An 18,182-nucleotide genomic window follows, 5' to 3' on the forward strand; every position below is an offset into this window, starting at 1 on the left:
AACATTATTCAACTGACCAATGTTCCATTTATGAAAGTGGCCAGTGATTTCAAGTCAATGTATACAGGATAGCAGCCTCTTTTAATTAACCTTTATTTAACTAGGCAAGTCAGTTAAGAACAAATCCTTATTTTCAATGACGGCCTAGGAACAGTGGGTTAACTGCCTTGTTCAGGTGGCTGAACGTCAGATTTGTACCTTTTCAGCTCGAGGATTCGATCTTACAACCTTTCGGTTACTAGTCCAACACTCTAACTACTAGGCTACCTGCTGCCCCTCTAATGTACTGTTGATGGCTATTTAACAGTCTGATGGCCAAGAGGTAGAAGCTGTTTTTCAGTCTCTCGGTCCCAGCTTTGATGCACCTGTACTGACCTCGCCTTCTGGATGATAGGCTGTTGCACCTTCTTCACCACACTGTCTGTGTGGGTGGACCATTTCAGTTTGTCAGTGATGTGTACGCCGAGGAACTTCAAGCTTTCCACCTTCTCCACTGAGATACTGTCGATGTGGATAGGGGGGTGCTCCCTCTGCTGTTTCCTGAAGTCTTCAATCACCTCCTTTGTTTTGTTGACATTGAGTGAGAGGTTATTTTCCTGGCACCACACTCCCAGAGCCCTCACCTCTTCCCAGTAGGCTGTCTCATCATTGTTGGTAATCAAGCCTACTACTGTTGTGCAGTTTTGGGTGAACAGGGAGTACAGGAAGGGGCTGAGCACACACCCTTGTGGGGCCCCAGTGTTGAGGATCAGCGAAGTGGAGGTGTTGTTTCTTACCTTCACCACAAGGGGGCGGCCCGTCAGGAAGTCCAGGACCCAGTTGCACAGGGCGGGGTTCAAACCCAGGGCCTCGAGCTTAATGATGAGATTGGAGGGTACTATGGTGTTGAATGCTGAGCTATAGTCAATGAACAGCATTCTAACATAGGTATTCCTGTTGTCTAGATGGGATAGGGCAGAGTGCAGTGCAATGGCGATTGCATCGTCTGTGGACCTATTGGGGCGGTAAGCAAATTGATGTGGGTCTAGGATGTCAGGTAAGGTAGAGGTGATATGATCCTTGAATAGTCCTTTAATTCACTTCATGATGACAGAAGTGAGTGCTACGGGCGATAGTCATTTAGTTCAGTTACCTTTGCTTTCTTGGGTACAGGAACAATGGTGGCCATCCTGAAGCACGTGGGGACAGCAGATTGGGATAGGGAGAGATTGAATATGTCCATAAACACACCAGCCAGCTGGTCTGCGCATGCTCTGAGGACGCGGCTAGGGATGCCATCTGAGCTGGCAGCCCTGCAAGGGTTAACACGCTTAAATGTCTTACTCATGTCGGCTACGGAGAAGGAGAGCCCACAGTCCTTGGTAGCAGGCCACGTCGGTGGCACTGTGTTAACCTCAAAGCGGGCGAAGAAGGTGTTTAGCTTTTCCGGAAGCAAGATGTCGGTGTCCTCAACATGGCTGGTTTTCCGTTTGGAGTCCGTGATTGTCTGTAAACCCTGCCACTAACGTCTCGTGTTTGAGCCGTTGAATTGCGACTCCACTTTGTCTCTATACTGACATTTTGCCTGTTTGATTTCCTTACGGAGGGAATAACTACACTGTTTGTATTCTGACATATTCCCAGTCACCTTGCCATGGTTAAATACGTTGGTTCGCACTTTCAGTTTTGCACAAATGCTGCCATCTATCTACAGTTTCTGGTTAGGGTAGGTCTTAATAGTCAAAGTGGGTACAACATCTCCTATACACTTCCTGATAAACTCAGTCACTGTATCAGTATATTCGTCATTGTTATTCTTGGAGGCTAACTGGAACATATCCCAGTCCGCATGATCAAAGCAATCTTGAAGCGTGGATTCCGATTGGTTAGACCAGCGTTGAATAGTCCTTAGCACTGTTTGAGTTTCTGCCTATAGGAAGGGAGGAGCAAAATGGAGTCGTGATCAGCTTTGCCAAAGGGAGGGTGGGGGAGGGCCTTGTAGGCATAGAACTTCGGTAGCGTTTTCCTAAAATTTGCTTTGTTAAAATCCCCAGCTACAATAAATGCGGCCTCAGGATATGTGGTTTCCAGTTTGCATAAAGTCCAGTAAAGTTCTTTGAGGGCCGTCGTGGTATCAGCTTGAGGTGGAATATACATGGCTGTGACTATAACCAAAGAGAATTCTCTTGGGAGGTAATACAGTCGGCATTTGATTGTGAGGTATTCTATGTCGGGTGAACAAAAGGACTGTCATGTGTGCTCCCTCTCCGGCCTCTAGGTCACCAGGCTGCTCGTTATGGTGCACACCTGTCACCATTGTTACGCGCACCTGCGCGTCATCAGACTCACCTGGACTCCATGACTTCCCTGATTACCCAGGCATTATTGTTTCTGTTCCAGTGTCATGTCTGTGCATTGTTTGTGTTTCTTGTTTTGTATTTAGTTGCATTTATTTCTTAAAACACTCACTCCCTGAACTTGCTTCCCAACTCTCAGCGCACTCGGTACAAGGAATTGAGTTCCTGTATGTTATCACAATCACACCATAAGTAGTTAATCATGAAACATACACCCCCGCCCTTCTTCTTCCCGGAGAGATATTTTTTCCTGTCTGCGCGATGAACTGAGAACCCAACTGGCTGTAAGGACACAGACAGTATATCCTGAGAGAGCCATGTTTCCGTGAAACAGAGTATGTTAGAATCCCTGATGTCTCTCTGGAAGGAAATCCTTGCCCTCAGCTCGTCAACTTTATTATCCAGACTGAACATTAGTGAGCAATATACTCTGATGCGGTGGTTGGTGTGCGCGCCTCCTGAGTCGGACTAGAAATTCACTCCGAGTACCTCTTCTCTGCCGGCAATGTTTTGGGTCAGCCTCTGGAATCCGTTCAACTGCCCTGGGAGGTACGAACAAAGAATCCGATTTGGGAAAGTCGTATACCTGGTCGTAATACTGGTAATGCTGGTGAGTTACCGCCACTCTGATATCCTAAAGTTCTTCCCGGCTGTATGTAATAAAAAAAGTAAAAAATTCTGTCCTAATAATATCAAAAAGAACACATAAAAAAACTAAATACTGCAAAATTGCCTAGGGTCTAGAAGCTCGGCTGCCCTCTCTATCGACGCCATTTTTCAAGATTTAGAGACTAACTAAACCACAGACGTCACAACTGTCCAACATCCAGTTTTACCAGAACAACAGTACCGTGTGTGGTGAACCCAGTAACAGTGTTATGAAATTATTATCAAACCTCAACCATCCTCAGAAGACGTCATATCTGTTCCCTTTAGAAAACACCACACAAATCAATCTCCTCAGCCACACCACCTCCACCAACAACAACAATAACTGACCGCACTGTAGGAAAAACAACTAGAGGAGAAATGGGGAGAGAGTGGGTGTGACAGGGGAGAGAGGGTGAGACAGAGAGAGGTGAATATGAGCAGCACAAGGGCTACATTACAACAACAGGAGTGGAGTTAAGTATGTACATCAGAGCAACTTGATCAGTTGGACCCAGTACCAGACAGATGGAATAAGAACATCTGGAAATATTTGGGAATCTAGCACGAAGAGAGAATGTGTCGGTATCTACCATAGAGAGTAATCATACATTCCCAAATCCATTTCAGATGTTTTGGAAACCCTGCGCTCCAGGGAAGACCTGCTCCGATTACAGAATGACGGTAATTCCAGACACCCTTCCGAACACCCCACTGAGGACCTTGCAGTAACTCACGGTGATTCATATCGCCATGGCAGCCAGATTGATATCACAATGACAGCAAGCTTTGAAGTGATGCAGAGGAAGGGAGACGCCATTGAGTAGCAACGCGCATGCCCCACCCATACAGTACAAACAGTACAGTACATGCAGTACATACAGTACAATACATACATTACAGTACATATGGCACATACAGCACAGTACATACAGCACATTCAGTACAGTATATACAGTATATACAGTACATACAGTACATACAGTACAGTACATACAGCACATACAGTACAGTACATGCAGTACATACAGTACATACAGTATATACAGTACATACAGTACAGTACATACAGTACATACAGTACAGTATATACAGCACATACAGTACAGTACATACAGTACAGGACATACAGTACATACAGTACAGTACATACAGTATACACAGTACATACAGTACAGTACATACAGTACATACAGTACAGTACATACAGCACATACAGTACAGCACATACAGTACAGTACATACAGTATATACAGTACATACAGTACATACAGTACAGTACATACAGAAAATACAGTACAGTACATACAGTACATACAGTACAGTATATAGAGTATATACAGTACATACAGTATATACAGTACAGTACATACAGTACAGTACATACAGTATATACCGTACAGTACATACAGCATATACAGTACAATACATACAGTACAGGACATACAGTATAAACAGTACGTACAGTACATACAGTACATACAGCACATACAGTACAGTACATACAGTATATACAGTACATACAGTACATACAGTACAGCGCATCCAGTATATACAGTACATACAGTACAGTACATACAGCACATAGAGTACAGTACATACAGTACAGTTCATACAACACACACAGCACAGTACATATGGTATATACAGTACATACAGTACATACAGTACAGTACATACAGTATATACAGTACATACAGCACATACAGCACAGTACATACAGTACAGTACATACAGTACATACAGTAGGTACAGTACAGTACATACAGCATGTACAGTCCAGTACATACAGTACAGTACATACAGTACATACAGTACACACAGTACAGTACATACAGTACAAACAGTAAATACATTACAGTAAATACAGCACAGCACATAAAGTACATACAGCACATACAGTACAGTACATACAGTACATACAGTACAGTACATACATTACAGTACATACAGCACAGTACATACAGCACATTACATACAGTACAGTACATACAGTACACACAGTACAGTACATACAGTACATACAGTACAGTACATACAGTACAGCACATACAGTACATACAGCACATACAGTACAGTACATACAGTACATACATTACAGTACATACAGTACATACAGTACATACAGTACAATAAAGGTGAGGAACAGGGCTGCAAACACCAAAGACCTGCTCTGTCTACTCTACCTGCTCTGTATACTCTACCTGCTCTGTCTACCTGCTCTGTCTACTCTACCTGCACTGTCTACTCTACCTGCACTGTCTACTCTACCTGCTCTGTCTACTCTACCTGCTCTGTCTACTCTACCTGCACTGTCTACTCTACCTGCTCTGTCTACTCTACCTGCTCTGTCTACTCTACCTGCTCTGTCTACTCTACCTGCACTGTCTACTCTACCTGCACTGTCTACTCTACCTGCACTGTCTACTCTACCTGCTCTGTCTACTCTACCTGCACTGTCTACTCTACCTGCACTGTCTACTCTACCTGCTCTGTCTACCTGCTCTGTCTACTCTACCTGCTCTGTCTACTCTACCTGCTCTGTCTACTCTACCTGCTCTGTCTACCTGCTCTGTCTACTCTACCCTGCTCTGTCTACTCTACCTGCACTGTCTACTCTACCTGCTCTGTCTACTCTACCTGCTCTGTCTACTCTACCTGCACTGTCTACTCTACCTGCTCTGTCTACTCTACCTGCTCTGTCTACTCTACCTGCACTGTCTACTCTACCTGCTCTGTCTACTCTACCTGCTCTGTCTACTCTACCTGCCTGTCTACTCTAACCTGCTTCCTGTCTACTCTACCTGCTCTGTCTACTCTACCTGCTCTGTCTACTCTACCTGCATCTGTCTACTCTACCTGCTCTGTCTACTCTACCTGCTACTGTCTACTCTACCTGCTCTGTCTACTCTACCTGCTACTGTCCTACTCTACCTGCACTGTCTACTCTACCTGCTCTGTCTACTCTACCTGCTCTGTCTACTCTACCTGCTCTGTCTACTCTACCTGCTCTGTCTACTCTACCTGCTCTGTCTACTCTACCTGCTCTGTCTACCTGCTCTGTCTACTCTACCTGCTCTGTCTACTCTACCTGCACTGTCTACTCTACCTGCTCTGTCTACTCTACCTGCTCTGTCTACTCTACCTGCTCTGTCTACTCTACCTGCACTGTCTACTCTACCTGCTCTGTCTACTCTACCTGCTCTGTCTACTCTACCTGCTCTGTCTACTCTACCTGCTCTGTCTACTCTACCTCTACCTCCCAGACGAAGCTTTAGTGTTCTTATAGATTCAACAGAAAGACGATATATTCCATTGAGCCTATTTCAGCCATTACTGGGTTTTTTGGACAGGTCACAACATTTCCGCATTAGTAATGTTAATGGGAAAAAAACAACAGGCACAAGCAATAAAAGTATAAAAGAGTCAAAGGATTAAAATGAAAGCAATCAATCCTGCAAGATTTAAGTGACAATAGGATTGTGCAGCCCTCATGCATGCGCGTTGCTACTCAATGGCGTCTCCCTTCCTCTGCATCACTTCAAAGCTTGCGGTCATCACGACATGAATCTGGCTGCCATGGCGATATGAATCCCCGTGAATTACTGCAAGGCCCTCAGTGGGGTGTTCGGAAGGGGGTCTGGAATTACCGTCATTCTGTAATCGGAGCAGGTCTTACCTGGAGCGCAGGGTTTCCAAAACATCTGAAATGGATTTGGGAATGTATGATTACATTCTCTCTTCGTGCTAGATTCCCAAATATTTCCAGATATTCTTATTCCATCTGTCTGGGACTGGGTCCAACTGATCAAGTTGCTCTGATGTACATGCTTAACTCCACTCCTGTTGTTGTAATGTAGCCCTTCTGCTCATATGCACCTCTTTATACTATTTCTCTAATCTTGATATTGAATATTGCATTGTTGGGAAAGAGCTTTTAAGAAAGCATTTCACTCTACTGTTTTACGCCTTCTGTATCATGTGCACATGACAAATAAACTTGAAATAAACACACAGGACAGAACTAGCAGGGGGTAGCTAGGAAGGTAGATAGGTAGTGGAACAAACACCTCACTGATCATACTGTATGACTGGAAGTCCAAGTTCATTTTTTCACCTTTACAGTATCAGTTAGTATGTCACAATATCTCCTTGTCCTGAAACATACAATACATATAGTAGAGTACAATACAGTACAGTCCATATAGTACAGTACATAGAGTACATACTGTAGAGTACATATAGTACAGTACATACAGTACAGTACAGTACAATACAGTACAATACAGTAGTACAGTACAGTACATACAGTAGAGTACAATACAGTACAGTACATACAGTAGAGTATAATACAGTACAGAACATACAGTACAGTACATAGAGTACATACTGTAGAGTACATATAGTACAGTACGTACAGTACAGTACAGTACAGTACAGTACAGTACAGTACATACAGTAGAGTACAATACAGTACATACAGTAGAGTATAATACAGTACAGAACATACAGTACAGTACATAGAGAACATACTGTAGAGTACATATAGTACAGTACAATACAGTAGTACAGTACAGTACATACAGTACAATACATACAGTACAGTATAGTATGGTAGGGTGCAGTATAGTACAGTACATACAGTACATACAGTAATATACAGTACATACAGTACATACAGTACACTACATACAGTAATACATTACAGTACAGTACAGTACAGTAATATACAGCACATACAGTACATACAGTACAGTACATACAGTACATAAAGTATAGCACAGCACACTACATACAGTAAAGTACAGTACAGTACATACAGTACATATATTACAGAACATACAGCACATACAGTAAAGTACATACTGTACATACGGTACAGTACACTACATACAGTACAGTACAGTACATACAGTACATATGGTACAGTACACTACATACAGTACAGTACAGTACATACAGCACGTAGAGCACAGTACAGTACATACAGTACATAGAACACAGTACATACAGCACAGTACAGTGCAGTACATACAGTACATATATTACAGTACATACAGTACAGTACATACAGTAAAGTACATACAGTACAGTACAGTACAGTCCATACAGTACATACATACAGTACAGTACACAGTATAGTACATACAGTACAGAACAGTACATACAGTACAGTACAGTACAGTACATACAGTAATATACTGTACATACAGTACAGCACATACAGTACATACATTACAGTACATACAGTGCATACAGTACAGTACAGTACAGTACACTACAGTACAGTACATACAGTCATATATTACAGCACATACAGTACATACAGAACAGTACAGTACAGTACATACAGTCATATGTTAGAGTACATACAGTACATACAGTACAGAACAGTACATACAGTACAGTACATACATTACAGTACATACAGTACAGTACAGTACATACAGTACATACAGTAATATACTGTACATACAGTACATACAGTACACTACATACAGTACAGTACAGTACAATACATACAGTACAGTGCGATACATACAGTACATACAGTACAGTTCAGTTCCACCTGCAACAACTACAGCTAAGTTTGATTGGGTTCTGCTATAGTACATGTACTCCTGGCTGTGAAGACATTTCTTCCAGTCGCTTAAAAAATATGTTAAAGATGTTAGTTTGTAATTTACTGTACTGTACTTATGAGGCCCTGATTTTACACTGCTTATATAGAAGTATCTATTACCGGCTTAAGCAAACTTTTACACCCACTCAGCAAACACAGTGGACAAGCCCTGGACCACGCCATACTTCCCTTGGTTAGAAGGGTAGTTTCACAGCCATGCAGCGTTACATTAAGGTGTATAAAGTGTCTGTGTTGAACTCTGCTATGAGAACATGCCCAAACCTAGCTCTTTACCTGCACCACTCTAAACATCTGAAAACTGGAACAACTTTATTTTCTTTTGCCTGGCATCTGGCATCATGTCACTGAGTCAGTCAGTCAGTCAGTCGGTCGGTCGGACGGACGGACGGACGTAGACAGACAGACAGACAGACAGACAGACAGACAGACAGACAGACAGTAATGTATAAGCCCACTGTTGATCTGTTTCCCTTACATGTCCTTCCATAACCATGTCTCTGTGAGATGGTGCATCCTAAACTGATAATTCTAATGTATCTCAAATACATGTATTAAATTAACAGACACACAGGTATTATTACATCAATGGTACCCGCTCTGCTAATATGGTCTCACCTGATTGGCTGGCGTTGGCATGTGTCGTCGTATGGCTGTTACCATTGGTGTAGAGGGAGGTGGAGAGAGCAAGGGGGAGGGGGGTGTGTCGGGTGGGAACAGGTATGAAGGTGGGGTCCAGATCTAGGATCAGCTGGTTGAGCTGCTCGATGGACTCATCAATGTCTGTGGCTAACGAGGCAAGCTCCTCCTGCCCGCAAGGTTCCCCTGAGGGCAACGGTGTATGGGTGGTGTGTGAGGCGTGTGTGTGACTGTCCGTCTGTACAGCTGACCCCACCCCTCCCTCCACGCCTCTCTGCACCGACTCTCTGCTGCTGCTCCCCCTATTGGGCGTGTCTGGAAGTGACAAGGTGTTTGGACCAATCAGAGAAAGTGTATCCACAGGGCTGTCCTGCCCCCAGACGACTATCTGCTGCTGCTGCACCCACGATTGGGTGGAGGGGGTGGAGTATCCACTTCCACTCTGGACCAATCCCTGGGCTTCAGGTATGCTCTCAGAGGAGAACGAGCCAATGCTAGCCTCGGGGCTAACCTCGTCATCATAAAGGATGTCTGACTCCCTCTCGCTAGGAGAGGCCTTCACAGGCTGCCCTAACCCAGCCTCGTCCCCCTCCATCTCCCTCGCTGCGTTACAGGAGGCTGGGAGGTCAGTCATATCCTCCAGATGAGGCTGAGCCGGCTCCAGGCCGACCCCAGATAGAAGCCGCCTGAGCTGGATAAGTTCGTCCTGACTGGGCCCTCTCCTGGGGCTCAGTGCAGTAATACCTCCGGTCCTCTGGGAGGCGATAGAGAGGCCAGATTCTTTGCTGACTGACAGTTTAAGGTCACTGGGGATAGGGCAGCTGGTTGCCAGGTGAAACGGAGCTCCTTCGTCACTACTTCCCTTCCTTACTCTGGCATATAGGTTGCCATCGGCAGGGCCCGGGCTACGAGGCAGAGCTGAGTAAGAGGAGGAGAGGAAGAGTAAGACAGACAGCCATAACAAATAGTGGATATTTACACACATAGACATCTACTGAGTCACACATAGTACACGCTTTACAACCTAGAACCCTCACCCTCCTCTCTTAGTCATCCTCTGACACACACACACACACATTCACAGATACATACACACACACACACACACACACACACACACACACACACACACACACACACACACACACACACACACACACAGACGTTTGCCTTGTCTCCAGAACAGACACACTCCATCTAGATAACAGCAGTGTCTTTGTGTGACCTCCACGTTGCGTGTGTCTTTATCTGCGTAGTCGCTTCTGTCTCAGAAAGAACACGCCAAGCCTGACAGAGCAAAGTACCCCTCCCTCCACCTTGGCTCTGATATGACAGATAGCACGGCATTAGCCTGTTACCTAGCGTGTTCACAGTCAACCACCAGCACCGTTCAATATGCAGGCAACACAAATACACGCTACATCACACCGCCTAACACCTAGCTCACCCATACCAGAATGGAAGACATGGAATATGAATGAACAAGTAAAGAATCTTAAGCCTATGGGACACAGACACTTTGGAAAAGCCTATGGGACACAGAAACTTTGGAAATGCCTATGGGACACAGACACTTTGTAAAAGCCTATGGGACACAGAAACTTTGGAAATGCCTATGGGACACAGACACTTTGGAAAAGCCTATGGGACACAGACACTTTGGACTAACGTAACCCTAACATCAGAGTAAACCAGGAAAGACAAGTGGATACTGCTGAGTCTCTACTCAGCTCTATACAACTCCACAAAAAAATTAAACACAAACAATTTCCTCACATACAGTACTTTGCAAAAGTATTCAGACCCCTGGATTTCTTTACAGTTTCTTGTTAGAAAGTGGGATTAAAATAGATGTTTGTCAACAATCTACACAAAATACTCTGTAATGTCAAAGTGGAAGAAAAAACAATTATTTGTTTTATAAAACATTTTTTTATCATAACAAAATTATATTTGCATAAGTATTCACCCCCTTTGCTTAGGCAAGCCTAAATTAGTTCAGTCAAATGTGGCTTAACAAATCACATAATAAGTTACATGGACTCACTCTGTGTGAAATAATAGGGCTTGACATGATTTTTGAATGACTACCCCTTCCTCTGTCCCCCATATATAAAACATCTGTAAGGTCCCTCAGTCAAGTATTTAATTTCAAGCAAAGATACAACAACAAAGACCAGGGAGCTTTTCGAAAGCCTCATAAAGAAGGGCAGTGATTGGTAGATGGGTAACAATAACAAACCAGACATTGAATATATCTTCAAGCATGGTCAAGTTAATACTTATGCTGTGGATTATGTATTAAACCACCCAGACACATCAACGATACAGACGTCCTTCTGAACTGAGCTGCAGGACAGGAATGAAACTGCTCAGGGATGTTACCATGAGGCCATTGGTGATTTTAAAACGGGATGAACATTGTTGTGACTCCACAATAATGACCTAAAGAAGAAGAATACAAACATACACAATATTCCAAAACATGCATCTTCTATGCAACAAGGCGATAAAGTAATACTGAAAAAAACTAAAATAGCAAAGGAATAGACTTTTGGCATAAATGCAAAGCCTTATGTTTGGAGCAAATCCAACACAACACATCACTCAGTAACTGCCTCCTTATGTTCCAGCATGGTGGTGGCTGCAGCATGGCATGGGTATGCTTGACATCGGCAAAGACTAGGTCGTTTTTTAGGATGAAAAGAAACGAGATGGAACTAAGTACAGGTAAAATCCTAGAGGAAAACCTGCTTTAGTCTGCTTTACACCAGACACTGGGAGAGGAATTCACCTTTCAGCAGGACAATGACCTAGCCAAATCTACACTGGAGTTGCTTACCAAGAAGACAGTTAAAGTTCCTGACTGGCCAAGTCACCATTTTGACTTAAATCTGCTTGAAAATCTATGGCAAGACTTGAAAATTGCTGTCCAACATTTTGACAGAGCTTGAAGAATTTTGAAAGAAATAATGGACAAATATTGCACAATCCAGGTGTAGAAAGCATTTAAAGACTTACCCAAGAAGACTCAGCTGTAATCGATGCCAGAGGTGCTTCTAACATGAATTGACTCAGGGAGCTGACACCTATGCAACAACTATATTTTAGGTATTTTATTTAATTTAATCTAAAAAGTGTAATTTTTCAACCACTTTGACATTACAGAGTATTTTTGTGTAGATTGTTGTAAAATAGTACAATTAAATCAATTTTAATCCCATTTTGTAACACAATAACCTATGAAGAATTCCAATGGGCCTGAATACTTTTGCAAGGCACTGTATAGGATGAGCTGGGGTATTCTGTTACTGTAAAAAAAAAAAAACACCCTGAATAAAATCATAAAATAAACTTCTTGTAACAACACATGCATAGTAGCATACAGTGTGGTATGAAATTGCACCAGATGTTGATATTAGATAACACACACACAATTTCCTCCATCTGTGGGAAGCTGTTTTCATCCTGAAGAGCAACAATAACATACTCTTACTGTAACAACACATGTATAGTAACATACACTCCTAGTGTATATTACTATACAATGTACTAGCTAGAACTATCTATAAAATGTACTATCTAGAACTGGTTATTTGGCAGTCCCCATAGGAGAACCCTTTGTTGGTTCCAGGTCTAACCTTTTTGGGTTCCACGTAGAACCCTTTTCACCGACGGTCCTACATGGATCTATGGGGACAGCCGAAGAACCCTATTGCATTTGTCCAGGGCCCATATAACGCTGGTCAAAAGTAGTGCCTTATATAGTGAAAAGGGTGCCATTTTGGATGAACTTCTTGTCTCATTTATAAAACTGCCTTAGCAGCCAGATTGTTGAACCTAAAGAGCAGTAAAATAAAGATATTATAGATTCATAGCTACCTCTATAACATGCTAACCTGCAACATGTGTAGGTGCTTCTGAACCGGTTATGATGTCTAGATGAATATCATAACAAAGCCACACACACACACACACACACAAACACACACACACACACACACACACACACACACACAATGATAAATATATAGTGAAGTCCCTCAGTCCAGCGAGACTATGATACTCAAATACCAGACATGCATGGTAAAGCCTCACAGCTGGTCTAACAGACACACACACAGACACACACACGTCCCATCTCACTCATCACTGACATATTGAACAAGCTGCAACACAGACAGAACTATACCCTGTAACTGACACTAAATCCTGTCACAACAAAACAACTCACTAACATCACTCACACGACAGACATTCACTAATACAATAAGTACTACAACAACTTAGAGCTACAACATTCTCCCTATACCAACTGGAACACAACTTCACATCAACTTACATCGTCACTAAATCTGGAAGAAATGCCTCACTCCAGTCCCTTCAAAATGTGTGGGAGAGTAGGAGAACCCAGATGACAAACACATGGTTGAAGGGGAACAAGAAAGAGAAAGGAATAAATAATTGAAAAGGACAGAGAAAGAAGAGAAGACAAAGAGAGGATAAAGTTAGAGAAGAGAGTGTTAACCGTTCAGACCAGGTTTTGTGTAGAGCTCCTCTTCTCTTCTGTCGTCTCTCTTTCTCTAAGGCAGCTAAAGGAAGACTAGCAGAGAGTAACATTCTTTCTCTCTTTCTCTAAAGGTGCTAACTGCCCCCCTGGGTCCCCCTACGCTCTCTCTCTCTCTCTCGCTCACTCTCTCTCTCTCTCCCCTTCTCTCTCACCCCTCTCTCTCCTTCTCTCTCTCTCCTTCTCTCTCTCCCTCTCTCCTATCTCTCTCTCCCCTTCTCTCTCTCCCCTATCTCTTTCTCTCCTTTCTGCGCTCAACAAACCGCCTACTCTTACACTCCAAAAGATTCTGTTTGCTCTGTGTATCTCTCTCTCGCTCTCGCTCTCCCTCTTTCCCTTCCTCTCCCTCTCTCTCAGTACCTCCAGGGGACGGTATGGAAACCTGCAACCTGAATCTGACAAAGTAGAAAGGGGAGAGGAGAGACATAGGAGAGAAAGGTAGAAGACAGAGGTGATATGTAGAGAGTGATGTACAGAGTGATATGTAGCGAGAGCGAGAGACAGTGAGAGAGAAGGGAGAGGGAGAAGGGACAGGGAGAGAGAGAGAGGGTGAGAGGGGGAGAGAGGGAGAGAGAGGGGAGAGAGAGAGGGAGAGAGAGGGAGAGAGAGAGGAGAGAGAAAGAGAGAGGAAGAGATGGGGGAGAAAAGAGAGAGGGGGGGAGAGGAAGAGAAGAGAGGAGAGAGAGATGAGAGCGGAGATAGGGGGACAGAGAGAGAGAGAGAGAGAGAGGAGAGGGGGGGAGAGAGAGAGAGCGAGAGAGAGAGAGAAGAGCGAGAGAGGGGACGAGAAGAGAGGGAGGAGGATGAGAGACGAGAGAGAGAGAGGGGGGAAGAGAGGGAGAGAGTCGAGAGAGAGAAGGGGGATGAGATGAGAGAGGGTCGGAGCGAGAGAGAGGGGGGGAGAGCGGAGAGAGAGAGAGAGAGGGGGGGACAGAGAGAGAGAGAGAGAGAGGGGGGAGAGAGAGAGAGCGAGAGAGGAGGGGGGAGAGAAGGAGAGGGGGCAGAGAGAGAGGGGGGGAGAGAGAGAGAGAGAGAGGGGGGCAGAGAGAGAGGGGGGAGAGAGAGAGAGAGAGGGGGGCAGAGAGAGAGAGAGAGAGAGAGGGGGACAGAGAGAGAGAGAGTTTAACATATAGAGAGAAAGAGAAGGGGGTTAAAACAGAGCCATCTGTGGCTGAAAACAACATTCTTCTGAGTTTCTGTTTTTTCTTTTTCACAGGCTGGCACCCTCATTATGTCTGTGTGTGAGTTTGTCTGTTTACCTGTTAATATACAGTGTCTGTGTGCGTGTGCGTGTGTGTGCGTGCATGCGTGTGTGTGTGTGTTTGCGAGGGTGTGTGTGTGCATATGTTTGCATAACTGTTTGCATGGTGCCTTGCCACATTGCTTTCCCAATGCACGGTCTGTCTAAATGACATGGCTGCCGATATAGACCTGGTTTAAAACAGCTGGGACTCAAACCTCAATCACCGGCTATAGAGATTGTTACAGTTGTCTGGTCCAGAGTAGTGTGTGTGTGTGTGTGTGTGTGTGTGTGTGTGTGTGTGTGTGTGTGTGTGTGTGTGTGTGTGTGTGTGTGTGTGTGTGTGTGTGTGTGTGTGTGTGTGTGTGTGTGTGTGTGTGTGTGTGTGTATGTGTTTTCATCAATTCTAAGTGACAAACCTCTTGAAAAAGAAGCAGCTTTAAATACCTAGCTGTGGAATGTCTGCTGTCCAGTGTTCTGAGAACCTTTCTACAACACCCCTCCATTTCCTGGAAACACTGAAGTAGCTCGCATTAACGCATAACAACAGGACACCTGCCATTCCTCGTCCACATTCTCATCACAGTATCATCACATTGGACTTAAATCAGAATTTCACATAGAGTGGCCATAAAGTGGTTATAAAAAGGTTAGGGTCAAGGTTTAGGGTTAGATCCGGAGGATGACCAGGGTCTCCATTAAACACAACGCTTACCTGTGACATCCTGTCTAATAATGAAGTGCTATGCAAGCGGAGACAAGGAGAGAGGGAGCAATTACCTAAAAATAATGCAATGTCCTTAATATGACTGGCGAGAAGCTACGCAAATGCTTTTGCCTTCAGGAGAGATGTTACAATACCTAGTCCTTCTGGAGAGATGTTACAATACCTAGTCCTTCTGGAGAGATGTTACAATACCTAGTCCTTCTGGAGAGATGTTACAATACCTAGTCCTTCTGGAGAGATGTTACAATACCTAGTCCTTCTGGAGAGATGTTACAATACCTAGTCCTTCTGGAGAGATGTACTCATAGGAGTCCCGTCGAACCAGGGGGTCCCAGGTATCGTAGTCCACGATGACAGAGGGTCCGTTTTGCCAGTGACCACTGCCTTCAGATGACAACAACCATATAGAGAGAAATAAACAGAGAGCGAGAGAGAGAGACTGAGGAAGACAGAGACAATCTCAGTCATGGGTTTGTTGCACAACAGTTCAGCATTGTCAAGGAACACTCATATACTATGTAACAGCATCAGCTGATCCCTGGAGAGGACCAGTTTTGTTTATTTACTTAAAAACTTTGTAGAAAATTAGGAAAATATGAATTCTTTCAAATTTTTTTGTGTGAGTTTGTGTGCACACGTGCATGTGTGTGTGATTGAGTGTGTGAGTGAGCAAAGTGGAGGTGTGTTTACGCGTATGGATGGATGAATCCTGAGCTCTGTGCAGTTCTGCTCTGTCTGTTTCTTTGCCTGTATCTGGGATCTGCATTCCTGGGTGATGTGTGTGTGATAAGAGCCTTTACTGTTTCCTGTTGAGTGGAGCAGTGTGTGTTACAGAGCAGTGTGTGTTACAGAGAAGTGTCTGTTACAGAGGAGTGTGTTTGTGTGTGTTACAGAACAGCGTGTGTTACAGAGCCGTGTGTGCTACAGAGGAGTATGTGTTACAGGGCAGTGTCTGTTACAGAGGAGTGTGTTGTGTGTGTTACAGAACAGTGTGTGTTACAGAGGAGTGTGTGTTACAGAGGAGTGTGTGTTACAGAGCTGTGTGTGTTACAGAGCAGTGTGTGTTACAGAGCAGCGTGTGTTACAGAGGAGTGTGTGTTACAGAGCAGTGTGTGTTACAGAGGAGTGTGTGTTACAGAGCAGTGTGTGTTACAGAGCAGTGTGTGTTACAGAGGAGTGTCTGTTACAGAGGAGTGTGTTTGTGTGTGTTACAGAACAGTGTGTGTTACAGAGGAGTGTGAGTGTGTTACAGAGCAGTGTGTGTTACAGAGGAGTGTGTGCTACAGAGGAGTGTGTGTTACAGAGGAGTGTGTGTTACAGAGCAGTGTGTGTTACAGAGCAGTGTGTGTTACAGAGGAGTGTGTGTTACAGAGGAGTGTCTGTTACAGAGGAGTGTGTTTGTGCGTGTTACAGAGCAGTGTGTGTTACAGAGCAGTGTGTGCTAAGGAGGAGTGTGTGTTACAGAGGAGTGTGTGTTACAGAGCAGTGTGTGTTACAGAGGAGTGTGTGTTACAGAGGAGTGTGTGTTACAGAGGAGTGTCTGTTACAGAGGAGTGTGTTTGTGCATGTTACAGAACAGTGTGTGTTACAGAGCTGTGTGTGTTACAGAGGAGTGTGTGTTACAGAGCAGTGTGTGTTACAGAGCAGTGTGTGTTACAGGGCAGTGTGTGTTACAGAGCAGTGTGTGTTACAGGGCAGTGTGTGTTACAGAGCAGTGTGTGTTACAGGGCAGTGTGTGTTACAGAGCAGTGTGTGTTACAGGGCAGTGTGTGTTACAGAGCAGTGTGTGTTACAGAGGATTGTGTGTTACAGAGGAGTGTGTGTTACAGAGCAGTGTGTGTTACAGAGCAGTGTGTGTTACAGAAGAGTGTGTGTTACAGAGTGTGTGTTACAGTGGAGTGTGTGTTACAGAGGAGTGTGTGTACAGAGCAGTGTGTGTTACAGAGCAGTGTGTGTTACAGGGCAGTGTGTGTTACAGAGCAGTGTGTGTTACAGAGGAGTGTGTGTTACAGAGGAGTGTGTGTTACAGAGCAGTGTGTGTTACAGAAGAGTGTGTGTTACAGAGGAGTGTGTGTTACAGAGGAGTGTGTGTTACAGAGCAGTATGTGTTACAGAGGAGTGTGTGTTACAGAGGAGTGTGTGTTACAGAGCAGTGTGTGTTACAGAGGAGTGTGTATTACAGAGGAGTTTGTGTTACAGAGGAGTGTGTGTTACAGAGCAGTGGGTTTTACAGAGTAGTGTGTGTGTGTGTGTGTGTGTGTGTGTGAGTGTGTGTGTGTGTGTGTGTGTGTTACAGAGCAGTGTGTATTACAGAGCAGTGTGTGTTACAGAGCAGTGTGTGTCACAGAGGAGTGTGTGTGTGTGTTACAGAGGTGTTTTTGTGT

General features: G+C 44.2%; 1 protein-coding gene across 2 annotated transcripts in view; it reads right to left on the minus strand.

Moving 5' to 3' along the window:
- The window catches only part of LOC115158656 (tensin-3), a 91,530-nt gene that overhangs the window by 38,991 nt on the left and 34,357 nt on the right, over nucleotides 1–18,182 (minus strand). For both annotated transcript variants that reach the window (XM_029707844.1, XM_029707845.1), the window contains 2 exons: nucleotides 16,078–16,182; nucleotides 9,244–10,182 (listed from right to left, as the gene is read on the minus strand). In XM_029707844.1, the coding sequence (XP_029563704.1) occupies nucleotides 9,244–10,182; nucleotides 16,078–16,182 (1,044 nt within the window). The remainder of the gene's footprint in view (nucleotides 1–9,243; nucleotides 10,183–16,077; nucleotides 16,183–18,182) is intronic.

The sequence above is a fragment of the Salmo trutta genome, chromosome 22 (assembly GCF_901001165.1).
Source record: "Salmo trutta chromosome 22, fSalTru1.1, whole genome shotgun sequence".
Taxonomy (NCBI): domain Eukaryota; kingdom Metazoa; phylum Chordata; class Actinopteri; order Salmoniformes; family Salmonidae; genus Salmo; species Salmo trutta.